Source organism: Chinchilla lanigera, unplaced genomic scaffold (genome assembly GCF_000276665.1).
Source record: "Chinchilla lanigera isolate Chin_1 unplaced genomic scaffold, ChiLan1.0 scaffold00067, whole genome shotgun sequence".
NCBI lineage: Eukaryota > Metazoa > Chordata > Mammalia > Rodentia > Chinchillidae > Chinchilla > Chinchilla lanigera.
The window spans coordinates 11,593,227-11,609,788 of record NW_004955468.1 but is presented as its reverse complement, the minus strand read 5'-3'; the positions used below and the strand labels follow the sequence as shown (position 1 = coordinate 11,609,788).

Sequence of the window (16,562 nt, the reverse complement as noted above, 5' to 3'; positions counted from 1 at the left end):
AGAGAGAGAGAGAGAGAGAGAGAGAGAGAGAGAGAGAGAGAGAGAGAGAGAGAGAGATGTTTTAGTGAATCTTAAGAGTGATCTGGTCCAAGAGTATGGAGCTAGAATGCTGTAGGGCTGGGACCAGGCCATCATTCGGTCCTTTCTGATCACAATTCCTTTCTGATGTAGAAGGTGTGTGTGTGTGTGTGTGTGTGTGTGTGTGTGTGTGTGTGTGTACATGGTCCCTCATTTCTTCTTTCTTCTCTATTTAATGAACCAGAGCTCTCCTAATATGACAGAGTTGAAGGCCTTATTCTTTTCAGTCACATTCAAGCTATAGATCATCTTTTCAATATGAAGGAGGCCAATATATATTATGTTTGGTTTGTAGGAATTCTTTGGTTTATGTTTCTATTCATGCCTTAATATGCATCAGTGCTATTGTGTGCACCAGTGTGTGCTATGACTATGAAGGTAGCGTGCATCTGTGTACGTGTTTTTCTGTAGCCTGCAAGCATCCCTCCCTGTGCCCCTTTGTGCGACATGTAAAGAGAAGTCTCTCCTCCCATGCAGTACTCAAGAGAAGACAGTGGTTGGTCCTCCTGGGCTCTGGTTTCTTCAAGGCTGGGGCAGTGCTTGGCGTAGGGATTTAGCAGCCAAGAAAGCCAAAAGGAGTTACTAACCAGCTTTTCTCCAGGGCCTGCAATATGCCAGAAGTGCAGCAGCAATGATCACCACACCAAGAAGGCCTCCGAGTAGCCCAGCAACTAGCCAGTTGCTGCTGGGTCGGGTGGACAAGGCTTGGGAACCTGGGGGCAGGAGGTGGGGGGAATGACCATGAGCATTGTGCATGACATTCAGAAATGCATCTCAGATCGGCTCAGAAAGGCAGAACGGCTGGCTTTATGAGTGCCATGTGGCCTGTAGGAGCCTTGAAGATAGGAATGAAAGATAGCTCAGAGGATGCCAGCATGATCTGGCGACACCATGGACCACCGTGTACCATGCACCATGGAGCTCCCACACCCTGCCAGGTTCAGTGCATGACCCACGCTCTGTCATGCAGAGCCTGCCACGGGCCATCACTGTGCCGGTCATGGTGGGAGGTCATTGAAGAGTGAGATCTGACTGCTGCCAGCTTGCAGGAGCTCAGAGCCTGGACTAGGGGATGAAACGCACCATCCAGGGAAAGCTTCTTGGGCTGGCTCTTCTCTCTGGAAACACTGTTCCTGGCCTCGCAGGAGTAGTTACCAGCATCTTGCTCTGACTTCACTGGGAAGAGGAGGCAGGCGGCTCCACCATGGAGGACAGAGTGGTTCCCTAGGATCTCCCCATCCAGGTAGAATAAGTACAGGATTGGAGGGGAGCCTCTCTGGGCCTCACAGAGCAGCTCTATCACATCTCCTACAGCAGGGCCACGGGCTCTGTGTCGCAGAGTGAGGAGAGGCCGGGACACAGGAGCTGGGATGGCAGGTGGAACAGGAGGGTCAGCCTGACTGTCCAGGCTCCTTCTGCTCCAGAGAGCCTTCCCCACTCCTGAGGTCCTGTTGCCTGGGTCCCTGGTGGGTCTTCTCTCCCTCTCCTACTCACCCTGCACCCTGATTTCCAGCGAGGGGCTCTGCTTCTGAACTTGGCCACCCTCAAGGGCTACTTTACACTGGTAAACCCCAGAGTCTCCCTTTGTGACTCCTGGGATACAGAATTCTGTGTGGCGGCTCGTGTTCTGCACTGTGTGGCCGTCCTTGTAGAAGGAGAAGAGGAGCCGCAAGGTTGACTTCTTGGGATGCAGCTTCGTCTGACATCTCAGGGTCAACAGGTCCCCCTCACGGGGCTCTGCAGAGGGGTTTGTGCTGAGCACAGGAGGCTGGAACAGCTCTGGGGAGACATTAATATTCTGGGAGGGGAGCCCTGGTCAGTGAAGCCCAGGAGGCTGAGGACTGAGCTCTAGCACAGCTCAGGCTGCAGCTCTATGACCCAGATGTGAGACAGCGTCATTGCCCCAATTCATGAGCTCTGAAGGGCTCCGCCACAGCACAGAGCCTCAGGAGTTGTGAAAGTCAGAACCAGATGTGTCCTTGGTGGTCATCTAGTCCTCAGAGGGGCTGGGATGGCCCTTTCTATCACCCCTCCCCCTGGCTCCAGATGTGTTCCTGAGGGGTGAGGGGACATTTGGACACCATCAGGAATTGATCAGGGCTTCGTGTGTTGGCTCAACATCAGGGACAGCCAGAAAGAGGGGTCCTGCCCAGGAAGCTACTGACCACTAGAGACTGGGCCCCTGAGCAGTGCCTACTGCCACCAACCCCTCTAAGCTGGTGACTCACCTTGGACTTGAACCTTGATAACTGCTGAGGTTTGTGGGTGTCTGTATGTGTGAAATTCCACCTCCCTGGTACAGTAGTAGTACCCGCTGCTTTGCACTGTGGCTGCCTCAATGGACAGAGGCTGGTTGATCTTAGAGAAATTAAGGAATTTTCTGTTTTTGTAGAACTTCACCTGGGACCGTGCTGTGATCCCCTTTACCTGGCATTGCAGAGTCAGGGTGTCTCCTTCGAACACAGGGTTTGGTAGGACTTGGAGGTTCACCCAGCCTGTGAGACACAGAAGCAGGGTTAGCTTGGAGCTGCAGGTCCCATCAGTCTACTCTCCTCTTTTTCCGCAGCCTAAGGCCTCTTGCTGTACATGAAGACTTCTGGACAGAGCTTCACAGCTGCCTATGTCCAGTCCTTCATTCCCTATCAGGTCAGGGCCGGACCTTGACTTCCCGTTCTTCTTCTCCTCACCTTCCTCTTTCCTTTCTGTGTTTATTCCTCCCTTCCTCCTCCTCCTCTCTCTTCTCCTATGCCTTCTCTCTGGCCTTCTTCCCTCCCACCCTTCTTTTCCCCTTTTATATTTTACAGTCTGTCACCACCTTCCCACGTGTGGCAAAGTTAGGTTCATTCTATCCATTGTCTGGCCTCATTTCTCCAGACTCAATTTTCTCTCCCTAGGATTGGCTTCTACCCCAGAGCTGCACTTTATGCAGCCTTCACTCTGATAAGCTGCATCTCTGTCCATCAGATAGAGAGGGGCCAGTGGAGGGGCTTTGTGAGAGATACCACAGCCAGGGCTCGCTCCATCTTGCCTCTCCTGTCAGGCTTCCCAGGCCCAGCCTCCATCTGCAGCCCCAGCAGGGAGTTTCAGCTTCCACAACAGTCACGGGAGCGATTTGTTCTCCCATTCCTTATTCGTCGCATGCCTCCTGTGCCCCGATATGGACAAGAGAGGAGCTCTGAGAGGAGCTCTCACCTGCAGGGCTGGATCCTTACTGCAGGGTGGGCCTTGCTTTCCCGGCTGCTCTTTCTATCCATCTAAGTAGGAGTTTAAATTTCCACCCCCTCCATCACATAAAATGTCCTTGGAGGTCGAGATGCTCATAGCCTAGTGGTTTTTCCTACTTGACAGGAAGCACCCTCTAGGCCCTTGGACCAGGGCTGGAGAACAGGAATAGCAGAGCAAGAAAAGACTGAGGGGCAGACAAAGGCCTACTTCTGTGTATAGAAAAGGGAAGGAAGTGAGTCCAAGCTGTGTTGAGTAGAGAATACAGGTAGGTGCCCCAGAGCCACACTGAGAGAGGCGACAGAGGCTCTTCTGAGGGACTAAGAGGAAGGTCCAGAGCCACTCTGTTGAAACTCAACTCACCCTAGGACCAGCCTTAGCATTAGCCAATGGGGTTGCAGGTTTCTTCTCTTCGTGGACATTAGTCAAGTACCCTAAGGAAGGAGCCTGGACTGCAGCTGCTCTACAGGTGCTGCTGGGAGACCCAGTGGCACGGTCTATTCTTTCCATTAAATATAGGTCCAGAGATACATTTGGAGTGAGAACACATGGAAAGACTTACCATTTGTTCCAACACAGGAAACTGCAAGAGAACAAAGTGATTTTTTTTGATTAAGTTGTAGAACTTTCACACTGGGAAGAACTTTCATACCCGTCACTTGAACAACTGGTGCTTATATCCAGCCAGTCAGCCAACCACCGCGCAACCCAGCCACTCAACTGTCTAACTACTCAGCTAGCCACCTCATCACCTAGCCTTCCAACCACCTCACCCAGTTAAGTAATCAATTTTTATGGCAGACCCACTCCCTGACATCTTCTGCCTTATCATGTTCAAATGTTACCTCCTCAGGCATGTTTTTCCTGGGGCCACAATCAAAAGAATTCTCCCCAGTCACTATCACTGTGTCCCATCATCATCAGAACACTTATTATTCGAATTGATCTTATTCATTAAGTTGTCAAGACGTTATCACCTATCTTCCTCTGTTTAGAATTAGAATAAGCAGGGACTCTATCTTTTTTTTTTTTTTCTGAACTGAAGATTTAACCCAGGGCCTTCACACTGAGCTATGTCCCCAACCCTTTATAAATTTTAAGATAGATTTTTGCTAATTTGCCCAGGCTGGGCTCAAACTTGTGATCTTTCTGCTTCAGCCTTCCAGAGTGCTGAAATTACAGGTACGCGCACCATGCCTGGCTTGATTCTGTTTATTTTATCCACTATCCTGCTCCTTATGTGTAGGACCTATGCCTAGAACATTGTCTGTGTTCCATAAGCATTTGTTGAATAAGTACACGCATGCTTTCCTTTGCATCCAGTTGTGTGTGACAGGAATCAAAAAGTGGAAGGTGGGCTGGGGATTTAGCTAGGGCTGGGGATTTAGCTCAGCGGCAAAAGCGCCTGCCTGGCAAGCGCAAGGTCGTGAGTTCGGTTCCTGGTACCAGAGAAAAACCAAAAAAAAAAAAAAGTGGAAGGCGTAGGATTAGGCTCCTATACCACCATGCCCAAGGGCTCACCTCCCATGCAAATAGAAGAACCCAGATAGCAAGGTCTGGCCCCAGTTCCTATTGTTCAGAATGTCCACAGGGCTCTGGGGGAAATAGAGTACGGGTATGATCAGACTTTCAAGGCCAAGTTCCTTTCATACACAGTCAAGCATGTGGGACATGGGCAGCTCCGACAAACGAGAGAACTACAAATAAGCAACATGCATCACACACCATGCTGGCACCTGCACACATTACATCAGTGCTTTAGATGATAATGAATTGTCCCAGGGATAAAGGATGCTAAACTGAGGGACAGAACTGAACGTGAAGCAGTGAAGCATAGTTTGGACTTCTAGGCAGGGGATGCAGTAATGAAAGGTTGAAGGACTAAGTGCAGTCAGTTCAGCCAACCTTCCCCCATGCTGACTTGTGTCCTTCATTGATGACATGTCCTCCTTGCTGCAGGAAACACTGAGAAACACAGGCATGGCCCCAGGAGGGGTGGGTGAAAAACCCTCTCGGAGCACACATTTGTTGCATTCAGCCACATGCTGCCATCCTTGCTGCCCACACTACTTTGGACATAAATGGAGCTATCAGTTTGATCTTCTACTTACCTCAGTTATAATTTCTCAAGTGTGCAGAGAACTATGAGAGTCTGTGTCTTACCATCCCTCTGCTCATCCATTTTCTCCACCCTTCCCATCTATAAGCTGTTGTAGTAGAAAACAAGCAAGACTGAGAAAAGGAGGACCTGCACTCGGACTCGTGAACCTGCCTCTTTCTGTGTGAACTTGGATAAGCTGAACTAAATTCCAAGAGCCTCCAATTCCTCTTTTTGTCATATCACATAATGGGAATGGTAGTCATATTATTTTTACAGGGTGACTGTGAAGGTTATAGCGCCCCGCTGACTGGAAAAGTGGTTACTGCGTTAACTAAAAGCGGAAAGGCCTGACCTCAGAGTGGCTGAGAGCTCACGCTGTCGTTATGTCCTGCTACCTTTCTTTCTTCACCGGAAGACAATCGTGCGGCTACAAAGTGCAAAACAAACAAGGCAGGGGTACAGCGGCCTATGCAAGAGAGAAGGCATCTAGAGACCATAGAGCCATTTCAGATTAGCTCAGGTCTCGAAGTCCAATGACTTGCCGTTGCGTGGTACTGCAGGGCCTTGGAGATGTAATTGCAGAGTCACCCTTTGTGACCAAGACAGCAGCCAACTGGAGATGTACAGAGTGGGAAGGCCCAGCAGCCTCACTTGTAGAGCCTGAAGACGAGGGGAAAATGTGATAAGGTGGCCAGGAGCTGTAGTCAAACTACGTTGCATCACTGAGTTCCAAATTGCAGAGGTGGCAGCAGCCCCTTGAGCTCTGCACTAGACAGCCACCTTGGGAGGGAGAAGGAAGTCCAGCTCCTGGTACACTGACAAAGCACGTGCAGACAAGGCAGGTCAGGATGAGAACAAGGTCTAGAAAGTATGACCCACTAGATCTGCTGAGGGAGTTGGAGGTATTTATCCGAGAAAGTTGCACCACAGGGGTCTTCAATGATTTGGTGGGCTAAGCTTAAAACAAGAGACAGACTTATTCTGAGTTACTTCATGGGACAGAAATGAAGCTAATTCACGGGAATTAGAGGGACCAAGGAGGAGGTATTAGCTCAGCGTGAAGCAGTTCCCACGGTCCAATGTGCCCAGTTGTGCGCTCTCATGGGAGAACACATTGTGTGACCAAGCGTGGCTGCCATATTGCTGGGAGGATTGTGTGGAGACCCCATGCCACGTGCCACATGCCATAGATACTGTGTGAGTATGTGGGACACGGGCTCAGTGGAGGGTGAAGGTTGGCTAATACTTGGCTCGGAAGAGAAGAAAAGACCATCTCCTAATTTACCTATTTAGTATTCAGACCTCATCGGCATGTTTAATGCCAAGGCTCTTAGCCTGCTGGATCCCTGAGAGCCAGCAACAGCCATGGCCACCAATCACTGTGGCCACGCCCTGCCAGGCATTTACAATGAATTACTACTTTCTTGTTTTGCATAATTAGAGTCCAGTTTCATCCAAACTAGTGCTGGAGCAGTAGAGTGGAAAAACCAAGGGGTTTAATATCTGATGGACTTGAATTTGCCTGTTTTGTCCTAGTTAGCAGAGTCATTTCAGGAGAGTTTCTTAATTTTTTTGAATCTCAGTTTTCTCATCTGTTAAATAGGGATTAAAAACAGCTGCCCTGTAATGTTCTAAAACTTAGAGAGATGCACATGCAAAAGGTAGACATTTGGTGTTTTTTTTTTTCTTTCCCATTTTCTTGCTGTCTGCCTCTGAGAGGGAATAGCAGCTCTGCACTACGGTAACTGTTCCTACAGCCAGCCCTGGGGTATGCATTTTAAGCTCTTTTGTGCTGCTGAGCATCAAGAAGAGCCTGAAAATGCCTGGCGCTCCAGCACGTTGTGTCTCTCCCTCTTCCCTGCTTTGCTATCTGGACCCTGGGTTCAAATATGTGATGTTCTTAGACCTTATCTAGACAAGTCTGAGGGCTGTTACTTTTACAAGGTCATGGAACTTGCCCTTGGGAACTTTCCATTGGAATCTATCCAGGCACTGGACTATCCTGACTCTGTAATGTGAGCATTAGATCTTTTCACTCGTCCAGTGGCCATGTGTAGGACACACATAGTAACACACTGATGTAGGAGTGGGAGAAACACATAAGGGAACAGGCATTCTCCTCACAGCTTTGAATTCTTACAAACTCTCCAGGAAGAGATCATGTTGAGGAACAGTTTTGTTCTTCTGGTTCCATGAAAACAAGCAGCAAACAAACAAACAAAGCAGACAATGGAACCAACTTAAAAATATAGATCAACTCAGAAGTTGTTAATGGAAATAAATATATGTGCACGCTGTGACTTATTGGTGTGGAATGGTGACCCTGGCTGAGACAGCTGAGCCTAGGGGAGCTGAGAGACCCTCCCCACTGCAACCCTCCACTGTTGGATCACATTCTTCAGGTGGACCACTTCTTCTCCCCACCACTGGCCAGCAGAGGGAGAGACGGAGGGAAGAGACTGGACTCTGGAAACCAGCCCCAAAGACCAGTCAGAATCCCAGTCCCCACCCTCCCAACGGAGAGAGCATATGGACAGAAGAGGAAGGGTCAATCTGAAAAAAGCTCCGTGTATCCAGTACCTAAGCCCATGGATGGAGTGAAAAGTCTGGCCATTGTTAAAAGGTTCTAAGAAAACACTGAGTCTTCACAAAGACACTTCCCACCTTCTGCTGCTGAACACGGTTCTCAGAACCTATTTCTCCGATCTGTTCTTTGATCCCCTCCAGCAGCCTTTTCCTTTTGCAACTTTGCATTTCCTTTTGAGACAGCCCTGATGATTACTGTAACCCGATTTCGCTGGGTAAAAATACTGTTGGATAACAAGGAGGCCTCAAGATGTGATTTTTCTGTTTCCCTGGTTTATTTCTGACACATGGAGAAGCTGCTCTGCCCAGAACCCAGGCAGATGGGATAGTAAGCAGAAAGGGTCCCCCAGGCCCCTGGGCTCATGGACCCCAGGCATGCACAGGTACGTGCACTTTTCTCAAGCACTAGCCACAAACTTAGTGGAATTGGGAAAGGGAACATCAGGAATTCTGTGTCTCTGGAATCAGTTACAGACCTTAGCGTCCCAGGAGGAGATGCCCATGACCAGTGACTTACCAAACAGCAGCACAGCCTTCCAGTGCAGCATGGTGCCTGTCCCCAGGAGCGTGTGTCAGGTTGTAAGACGAGGTGAAGCTGCAGGGAGAGCACCTTGGCCTCAAGCCGAGGCTGAGTGGGTGGACCTCAACCGAGGTGTGTGTGTGTGTGTGTGTGTGTGTGTGTTATGTGTGCGCGCGCGCATATATGGGGGGGGTGCGCGCATATATGGGGGGGTGTTATGGCTTGATAAGTCTAAATAAAGGAAGTGGGGAAGAAATTTGAAAAGCTCAAGTCGTTATTTCCCTGTGGTCGAAGTATATTATATACATTTATCTTATTAAATATGAGGCACAGAAGAGCCAGGTAAGTCACTACGTAGCACTTTCTGATACTCTGTAGCTTCCAAAACCCTCTGCCAGGGATCCAGGGTAGGACATGGCTGTGGGACAGCCTTGTTACAAAGATTCAGAGACTTTCACAGTGGCCTCAGCCTCTCTTGGCCTGGGAGATAGCACAGCACTAAGCTTGTGTACCCCAGCCCGCCTTGAGAGATCTGTGCTTCTCTGAGAGCCCTCTGGGCTGGATTAGGACCTAGGGTATCCCCAAGGGCCCATAGGCTCAATACTTGGTCTTCTGCCTGTGGTGCTACTGGGGCATGATGGGATCTTTAATAGGTGGAGCCTGCTGGGAATGGGGAGTCAGGTCTTTGGGAATGCGCCCCAAAGGATGCTGTGGGGCCCTGATATCTTCCTTTGCTTCCCAGGTGTCATGAGGGGGGCAGCTTTCTCCACCAAGTTCTCTACCGTGATGTGCTGCCTCGCTTGCCACAGGCCCCCCAGTCCGCACAACCACTGTGCAAAATGACCTGGCAGGATACAGACCCCTCTAAGGTATGGGTGCCAGGTGACCCAGCGTTTTTCTGAAAATTGGTTGAACAGAAACATGGATGGTCATTAAAGAACATGTACAACAGTGTTCATAGCAGCATTATGTGTAATAGATAAAAATAGAAACTGCTCAAGGGCTCCTCCCAGAAAAGGAAGTCACACATCTCCATTATCTCCGAGGATAGAACATAGAACATGCTTTTTTTTTTTTTTTTTTTTTTTTGGTGGTACTGCAGATTGAAACCAGGGTCTTCACACTGAGCTACACCCCAGGCTTTTTACATTTTTTTCTTATTTTGAGACAGGATCTTGCTAAGTTGCTAAACTGTCTGGGCAGGACTCAAACTTGTGATCCTCATGCCTCAGCCTACCAGAGTGCTTGGATTACAGACTTGCACTAGAACACACAAATTTCCAGTGAAACATAGTTTGGTAGAATTCTAGGAAATACTTTCTTTTTTTTTTTTTTTTTCTGGTACCAGGAATCGAACTCATGACCTTGCACTTGCCAGGCAGGTGCTGTGCCACTGAGGTAAATCCCCAGCCCCAGAAATACTTTCTGACCATCATGTTTTCCCTGCAAGTCTTTAAACCATTAGTCCCATATAGCCTGGGAAGAATTTAATATGCTGGATCTTGCAGGCATTTTCTTTTTCTTTCACCTTGCGGTTTGGTCTCAGCCTATGATAGGGTTGAAGGACTTCAGGTGTTGGGTTGCTGTCACCATTCAAGAAGCACAAAGGTGAAAGAGAAAGAAAATGCACGTAAGATCCAATGGGCAATCAACATGTCTACCCGTGAAGTTGTGTATAAGATTATACTCAAAGATTACTGCAGCAAAGGGAACAGACACACTATGAAGATGGAGATGCCAAGGTTTTTATCCTATGTTAGTCACCCATGGGACATCTGCAGGCCCAAGCCAGGAGTTAGTGTTCTCAACAAAGGTGTCCTTCAGAAGTAACCCAGGCAACCGTTGTCATAAGCCACATGTCAGAGGTATTACCGACAGCAGGGTTAGTGGGAAACTGGCTTCCAAAATTAATGATCATTAAGTCTGTAACAGCAAGTGAAGCTAGAGTTTCTTTGGGCTTTTCTTTGGTAACGATTCCCTCATTTTGTGTAAGCATTCTGTTTCCGTGGTTTTATCCGAATCTTGTGACAGATCTGTTGAAAAGAGGACAGCAGTAGAGAAATATACTGTGCTAAGAAGGGTACAAGTTTACTGTGGCCAAAGGTTCATTTTGTTGTCTCTTTTATCTTACCACAGGGTCTCTAACTGTCTTGGGAATAGGATGTCTTTTCTACTCACCTTGACATCTATATATTTTCCTGCCAACAGATACCCCGATTTGAGTTGTCTCTAACTTTGTTAAGCCACAGGTCCAGGGGTGGGGTTGAGGCTCTGCTAGCAGCAGCTGGGGCAAAAGACAGAGGGAGCAACCACAAATGGTCTCGCTTGCAAAAGCCTCTGGTGGTTTGCACACAGAGCTTCTGAAACACTTGCCTTGGTAGCATCTACTGTCTCTGGGCTCCAGCGGCTGACAGTGTGAATGGCAGCGAGACTTCTCCCTCTTCCCCTGCAAGGTGTGAAGCCGCTGCAGCTTCAGAGGGGAGTGAACTGGCTGTTGGAGCTGGGCTTACTGTACACTGGTTCCTTTGGGGATGAAGTGGTCCTGGGGAGCAGTGGTGGGGCTGATGCCCAGGTTGGGAATCTTCCAGGATCCATGCTAATATTTAGCCGAGACGGAAAGGGGTTAGGAAAGGGACAAAAATAGGGCATTGAGGGGCTGTTCAGAACGTGGGAGGATGATAGAGTAGGGACCCTCACCCAGAGGAGGCATGAAGCCCAGGTGACCTCATCATTCAGGGTCACTATTAGGGCAGCAGCTATTAGGGTCAGTGGCTACTGGGGAATGAGAAAGGTCAGCTCAGTGCCCAGGAAAGGGGAACACAGGACAGCTGGATAGGGAGCAGTTCTGGGCATGGAGGTAGCATGGTGAACATGGAGCCAAACACCTGTGCTTGAATCCTCGCTCTGAATAGAGTACGTAGCTGGGTTTTTAAACCTTTCTATGCTTCAGGGCTCTTAGCTCAAAATGGATAAATAATTTACCTGCATCATAGGCTTGAAATGGTTAAATGAGATTAAAATAGCACTATAGGCAGTGCTGTCTTCTAGAACTCTCCACGATGACAGAAACGTTCTCTGCATGTCCACTTCAGGAACTCCTGGCTGCTGTGGCTACAGAGCACTTAAAATTGGCTAGCAAGAATGAGGAACTGCAGTTTCAATTGCTTTTGTTTTAATTAACTTAAATACACACACTCCATGTTCCAGAGACTGCCTTGTTGGCTGCCGTAGGCCTGGAGTCATGCCAGGCAAGTAGGAAGTGCCTGAGGAAAGCTAAGCCACCAACGTAAGGAAGAAGGAGCCGGGAAGCTTCCCACTCCAGAGCCCTCCTCCCACCTTGAACTTGGATGGGTGAAGTTGTCTGTGCAAAGGTGTCAGCATACAGCCCACTGGGTTGGAGGCCACAATGCTTGTGGGAAGCAGAAGTTCAGGAAGGACCTGAGACCATTTCTGAGTTTGGTTCAAAGGACAGAACAAATAGAAGTCTACCAAAAACGTAGAGTTTAGGACAGGAGCTGAAAGACCAGGAGTAGAGTGCAGATGGAGTTGGATTGGGAAGGTAGTTCTAGGCCTGGCCTGCAGGGGTAGGGATTCTTGTGAAGCATCTGGCCACCACCCTCATTCGCTTCCCTGCCCCTTCCTTTCCTTCTAGAAAGGAACTGAAGAGACCCTGGAGGGAGCCATGGAAAAACTTATGTCAGGTCTGCAGCGACCTCTTGTGGTTACAGGTGCAACAGCTGCCCTAAGGCGGAGTTATCACATGGACCTCTATCCCCGTTGAACCACGCACCCATCCTTCTTTCCTCCATCCATCACTTCATCCATCCTTCTCCCAATGAACTATTTATAAAATCTCTTTTTTATGGCTGGTCCATTCTTGCCTCCATGAGATCCAGAAGAGACAGGGATATGCTATAGTCTCTGTGTTTCTTGAGGCATTCCCCTCAGGTCTCCATCAGTCTATTTGTCACAGTGTATTATATTTGCTTTATTGTCTTTCTCTAGCCCTGGTCTTCAATCTCTTCAAAGGAAAGGATAAAATCTAATTCATCGTTGAGCAGCACAGCATGGGAGTCAAGATACATCAAAGTAGAATTGTTAGGAGTTCTGGAGTCAGAAAAATATGGGTTATAATCCTGGTTATGTGACTTAATAGGCGGAGTACCTTGGCCAATGACTTAACCTCATTAAGCTTCGGATTTTAAATTTGTAACATGGTAATAAATGGGTGATACCCCATGATACCCCATAATATACCCACTAATACCCAATAATACACCTAATAATGAATATTTACATTCAAATAATTATTGGGCATATTGAAATACCCACTAATAAATTGGATGATACTCAATTTTTAGTATTGTGAAGAGGATTAACCTTTTATAAATACAGCATCTTGTATGTTCACTGCTCCAGCTAAAGTTAGATTCTTTTATACCTCCTTAAATTCTTACCCTCCCAGTGCTACTCTACCATCACCTCTCCAATGAACTCAACCACTCCATCGCAACTGGATCTTTCCCATAGGTGCTTCTGAAAGATGCTCAAGTCTTCTTCATCTCAAACAAATCCATCCAAGTCAGCAACCCTTCCCTTGACTTCACAGCCACTGTGAGGCTCCATTTGTAGTCAAGCTACACCAGTGTGCTGCAAAGGTTACAGGTGTTATGTGGTCTTTTTAGCCCTCAGAGCACTGGGTGGGGCTACACTTCCAGCTGGGAGCAGACTGACTCAGTTACTCAATATTGTATTTAGGGTTAATCTTCATATGCCATAAAGCAGAATGTTTGGGAAGCGCTGGGCACTGGGCTGCGCTTGCTCCCTTCTTGCTCATTTCCACCCACTCCGATTCACCCGCAGCCTCCTTCTCGTCTCCAGCACATCCAATGGACAGGTCTGTCTTCATTGTGTGTGAATGTCCATGTGACTATTCCCACGTTAGCACTTTGCTTACGCAAAGTGACACAGCCCTCTGCAGCTGTCCTCCCAGCTCTTCTTCCCATTTTCCCAGCAGTCGAGACCTTCCTCCTCTGGAGGCTTTGAAGGATTTCTGCAGATCCTGGCCCCAGGTCCTTTCTCCTTCCACTCTGTGTTCTATCACTGAGCATTTTCATCTGTGCTGTGGATTGTATTACCGCCTCTAATCCAATGAATCCCACATTTATCTTCCTAGCCCAACCTAAAACCCTGAGTCTCAGATATGGGGGCGGTTCTGACTGTTTACCTCAGAGTTTCACATGGAGAGCTGCTTAAACTCAGACTATAAAGACTGAACGCAGCCTCTGCCTCCCAATGTGGACCTCTTCTGGTGCTTCCTGTGTGGGCTGACAGGACCGCTTACCATGATGTACAAGTCAGAAATTTGGTTGTTGTGACTCTAATTGGCCTCATGTTACTGATTAGCCCAGCCAGAATGTTCTCAGTAACATGACCCCTTTGGAAAAGAGATATCATGTGTGTCTTCACATACACGTGCACTATATTTCTTTTCCCTGTTTTTTTTTTTTTTTTTTTTTTGAAATAGGGTCTTGCTATGCAGTTCAGGCTGGCCTTGAGCTCACTTTGTAGCTCAGGCTGGTCTTGAACTCACAATGATCCTCCTGCCTCAGCCTCCCTAGTGCTGGAATTACAGGCATGCACCACCACGTCCGGCAAAGAAATAAATCCGAACTTTATCCATTGGCACCTTTTTTTTTTTCCTATTTATTTATTTATTTATTCTTTTTTTATTTTAAAGAGCAAAAGAAGGATAACATAATAATGGGGGGGGCTTACCACATTACAGACAAAGTGGTAGGAAATTATCAATGGTTGTTGTTTTACATATTGTTATCTACAAGATAGTTTCTCAGGAAAACAAATAGACAGATAATAGTGAGTTATAGACAAAAGAGTTAGGAGATTATCAATAGTTGTTGTACTATACTTTGGTATCTTCAAAGTGGCTTCTAAAGAAAGTAAATGGAGCTATACATGAGTGACCTATTGAATAATCATTAACTTTTCTCAACGGTTGTTGTAGGAAACACATAATAATAGACATGGATCCATTTATGAAATAGGATAGGAACAATACAAACATTGCAGAGTTATGGATAGATTAGTAGGAAAATATTAATGGCTGCTGTAATACATGGTGGTATCTTCAAAGTGGTTTCTCAGCAAGACAGAGATATGCAAGAAGGATCTAACAAGTAGTTACAGCCTAATGGTTATCAAAAATCAAGTGAGCCGTCTGGGGCGAAAGCCATTTTTTGTAGCGTTTTCTCTCCAGCCTCCCATAGCATTGGGACCCCACAACCAGTTAGTGTCCTCTCCCCAACTGTCAGCACAGGCAGCAGGAATCCTGCTGCAGACTTCTCTGGAGCTCCACCACAGCCTGTACTGTCAGGGGAAGAATGGCTTCCAGGGAGTCTCCACAGGTATTGTGCAAGGTCCTCCTGGTTTACAGCTTCCGAGCGGCTCTCATCACCCCAGTCCACAGAACCTCTGACTCCTCAGGCTTAGTCTGCATTCTCATGTTCTCCTAGTCCTTGTTCAGCAGCTGCTCCTCCGCTGACTCTGGACCTTTCTGGTTCTCAATGGCAGGAGCAAGAGTGACCCGTTGCATGGCATGTATTCCCAGGGGTTTCTCCATGTTTGAATGATTCACACACGTCTGTGGGTGGGCATCTGCAGCCAGTGCATGGTGGGCCAATTGTGTCACTGTTTTTCTGTGGTTGTTGTCACTGTTTTTCATGGTTGTTCTCAATTGAGCGGCAGCGGCTGGCCTGAGGGCCGGCACAACAGCACTCGCCGCTGCGTGGCTCCCCGTGCTCCTGGGCCTCTCCTTCCAGGCTCCTACGAGGCAGGGAGCAAGCTGGTAGGAAGCCCGTTGGCACCTTTTTTTTTTTTTTTTAAAGGTACTGGGAATTGAACTTAGGACCTTGTGATTGCCAAGCAGACACTTGTGCCACTGAGCTATATCCCCAACCCCTTGGTGCACTATATTTGTGCTGTTTATTACCTGCCCTCTGCTTTCTCTTCCTGCTAGGCTGGCTAAATCCTAGCCAGGCTTAGATTTCAATTTGCAGAAGCATTCTTTGCAGAAATGCTGTCCTGACCAGTGTCTGGGACAGCTGCACGTATGTGTCCTTAGTATTTGACATATCCCCCTGGCATTGCAACTGTCTCTTGCCTGCACATTCTCTTCAGGACCATGAGCTTCCTGAAGGCAAGCACCATGTTTGTCTTGTTCTTTCCTGTACTTCCAGTACCTGGCAGAGCCTGTGTGTTCAACAAATGTGTGGGGTGGGACTGAAACGAAGGGGATCACCTTCTTTTTTGTCCCATTTATTCATAGTAATAGTCAGGGTGATAGTCAATCTCCTCTGTCATCCTGTAGGCTCTCTTAGTCTCTCATTCTGTCTTCATAAATAAGCTGATCACAGCGTGAGATTTCTGTACATACAGTTGTTTGGAGTTAGCCTCGTACCCATGTAATTCGGTGCCTTTATACTTTCCTTTGTGGCAGTGGGATATCATCTGTTTCTGTGAAGGGATTTTTGACTTAATCTATGCAGTGCCTTTGAGCCACAACTCCACACTCCAACTCTATTTTCCCCATTTTAATTTTACATGCACTCCTTGCATTTCTTCTTGTATGTATCTTCCTAGGTACCACGTTAATTTTTTTTTCTTTTTGGTGTGCTGCAGATAGGCCATCCTTGACTAAAGGTCTGTGGTTACCAAAGGCGGCCTCAGAAATTTGAGAATGGCTCCAAAGAGAGGCTGAGAACTGCTGGAGGCTCATTCTTCCCCGGAGATTGTGGAAGAAAAGCATATATAATTAAAGTGATAAATTGGATTTTTTGGGTTCTCTGTTTACCACTGTCAAACATAATCTATTTCATGCAGTTATACAGAATGCATAAAATAGGTCAGAATTAATTTTCTTCAGTTTGCTTATTTTCCCCTCCAGTTCCCCGGGTAGATGTGGAACCCAGACGGAAGCAGGAAGACTGGAAGCTGTGTGTACTTAGAGGAGACGGTAAGGGATTTAGTGCACTGGGC

The 16,562-nt window shown here is 47.6% G+C and overlaps 1 protein-coding gene across 1 annotated transcript in view; it reads right to left on the bottom strand.

The window, feature by feature from the left end:
- Window positions 1-16,562, bottom strand: part of Fcrl6 (Fc receptor-like 6) — a 36,044-nt gene that overhangs the window by 7,480 nt on the left and 12,002 nt on the right. The window contains exons 3-7 of the mRNA XM_005400174.2: window positions 3,863-3,883; window positions 2,307-2,573; window positions 1,573-1,857; window positions 1,162-1,443; window positions 666-791 (exon numbers count right to left, since the gene is read on the bottom strand). Of these exons, the coding sequence (XP_005400231.2) occupies window positions 666-791; window positions 1,162-1,443; window positions 1,573-1,857; window positions 2,307-2,573; window positions 3,863-3,883 (981 nt within the window). The remainder of the gene's footprint in view (window positions 1-665; window positions 792-1,161; window positions 1,444-1,572; window positions 1,858-2,306; window positions 2,574-3,862; window positions 3,884-16,562) is intronic.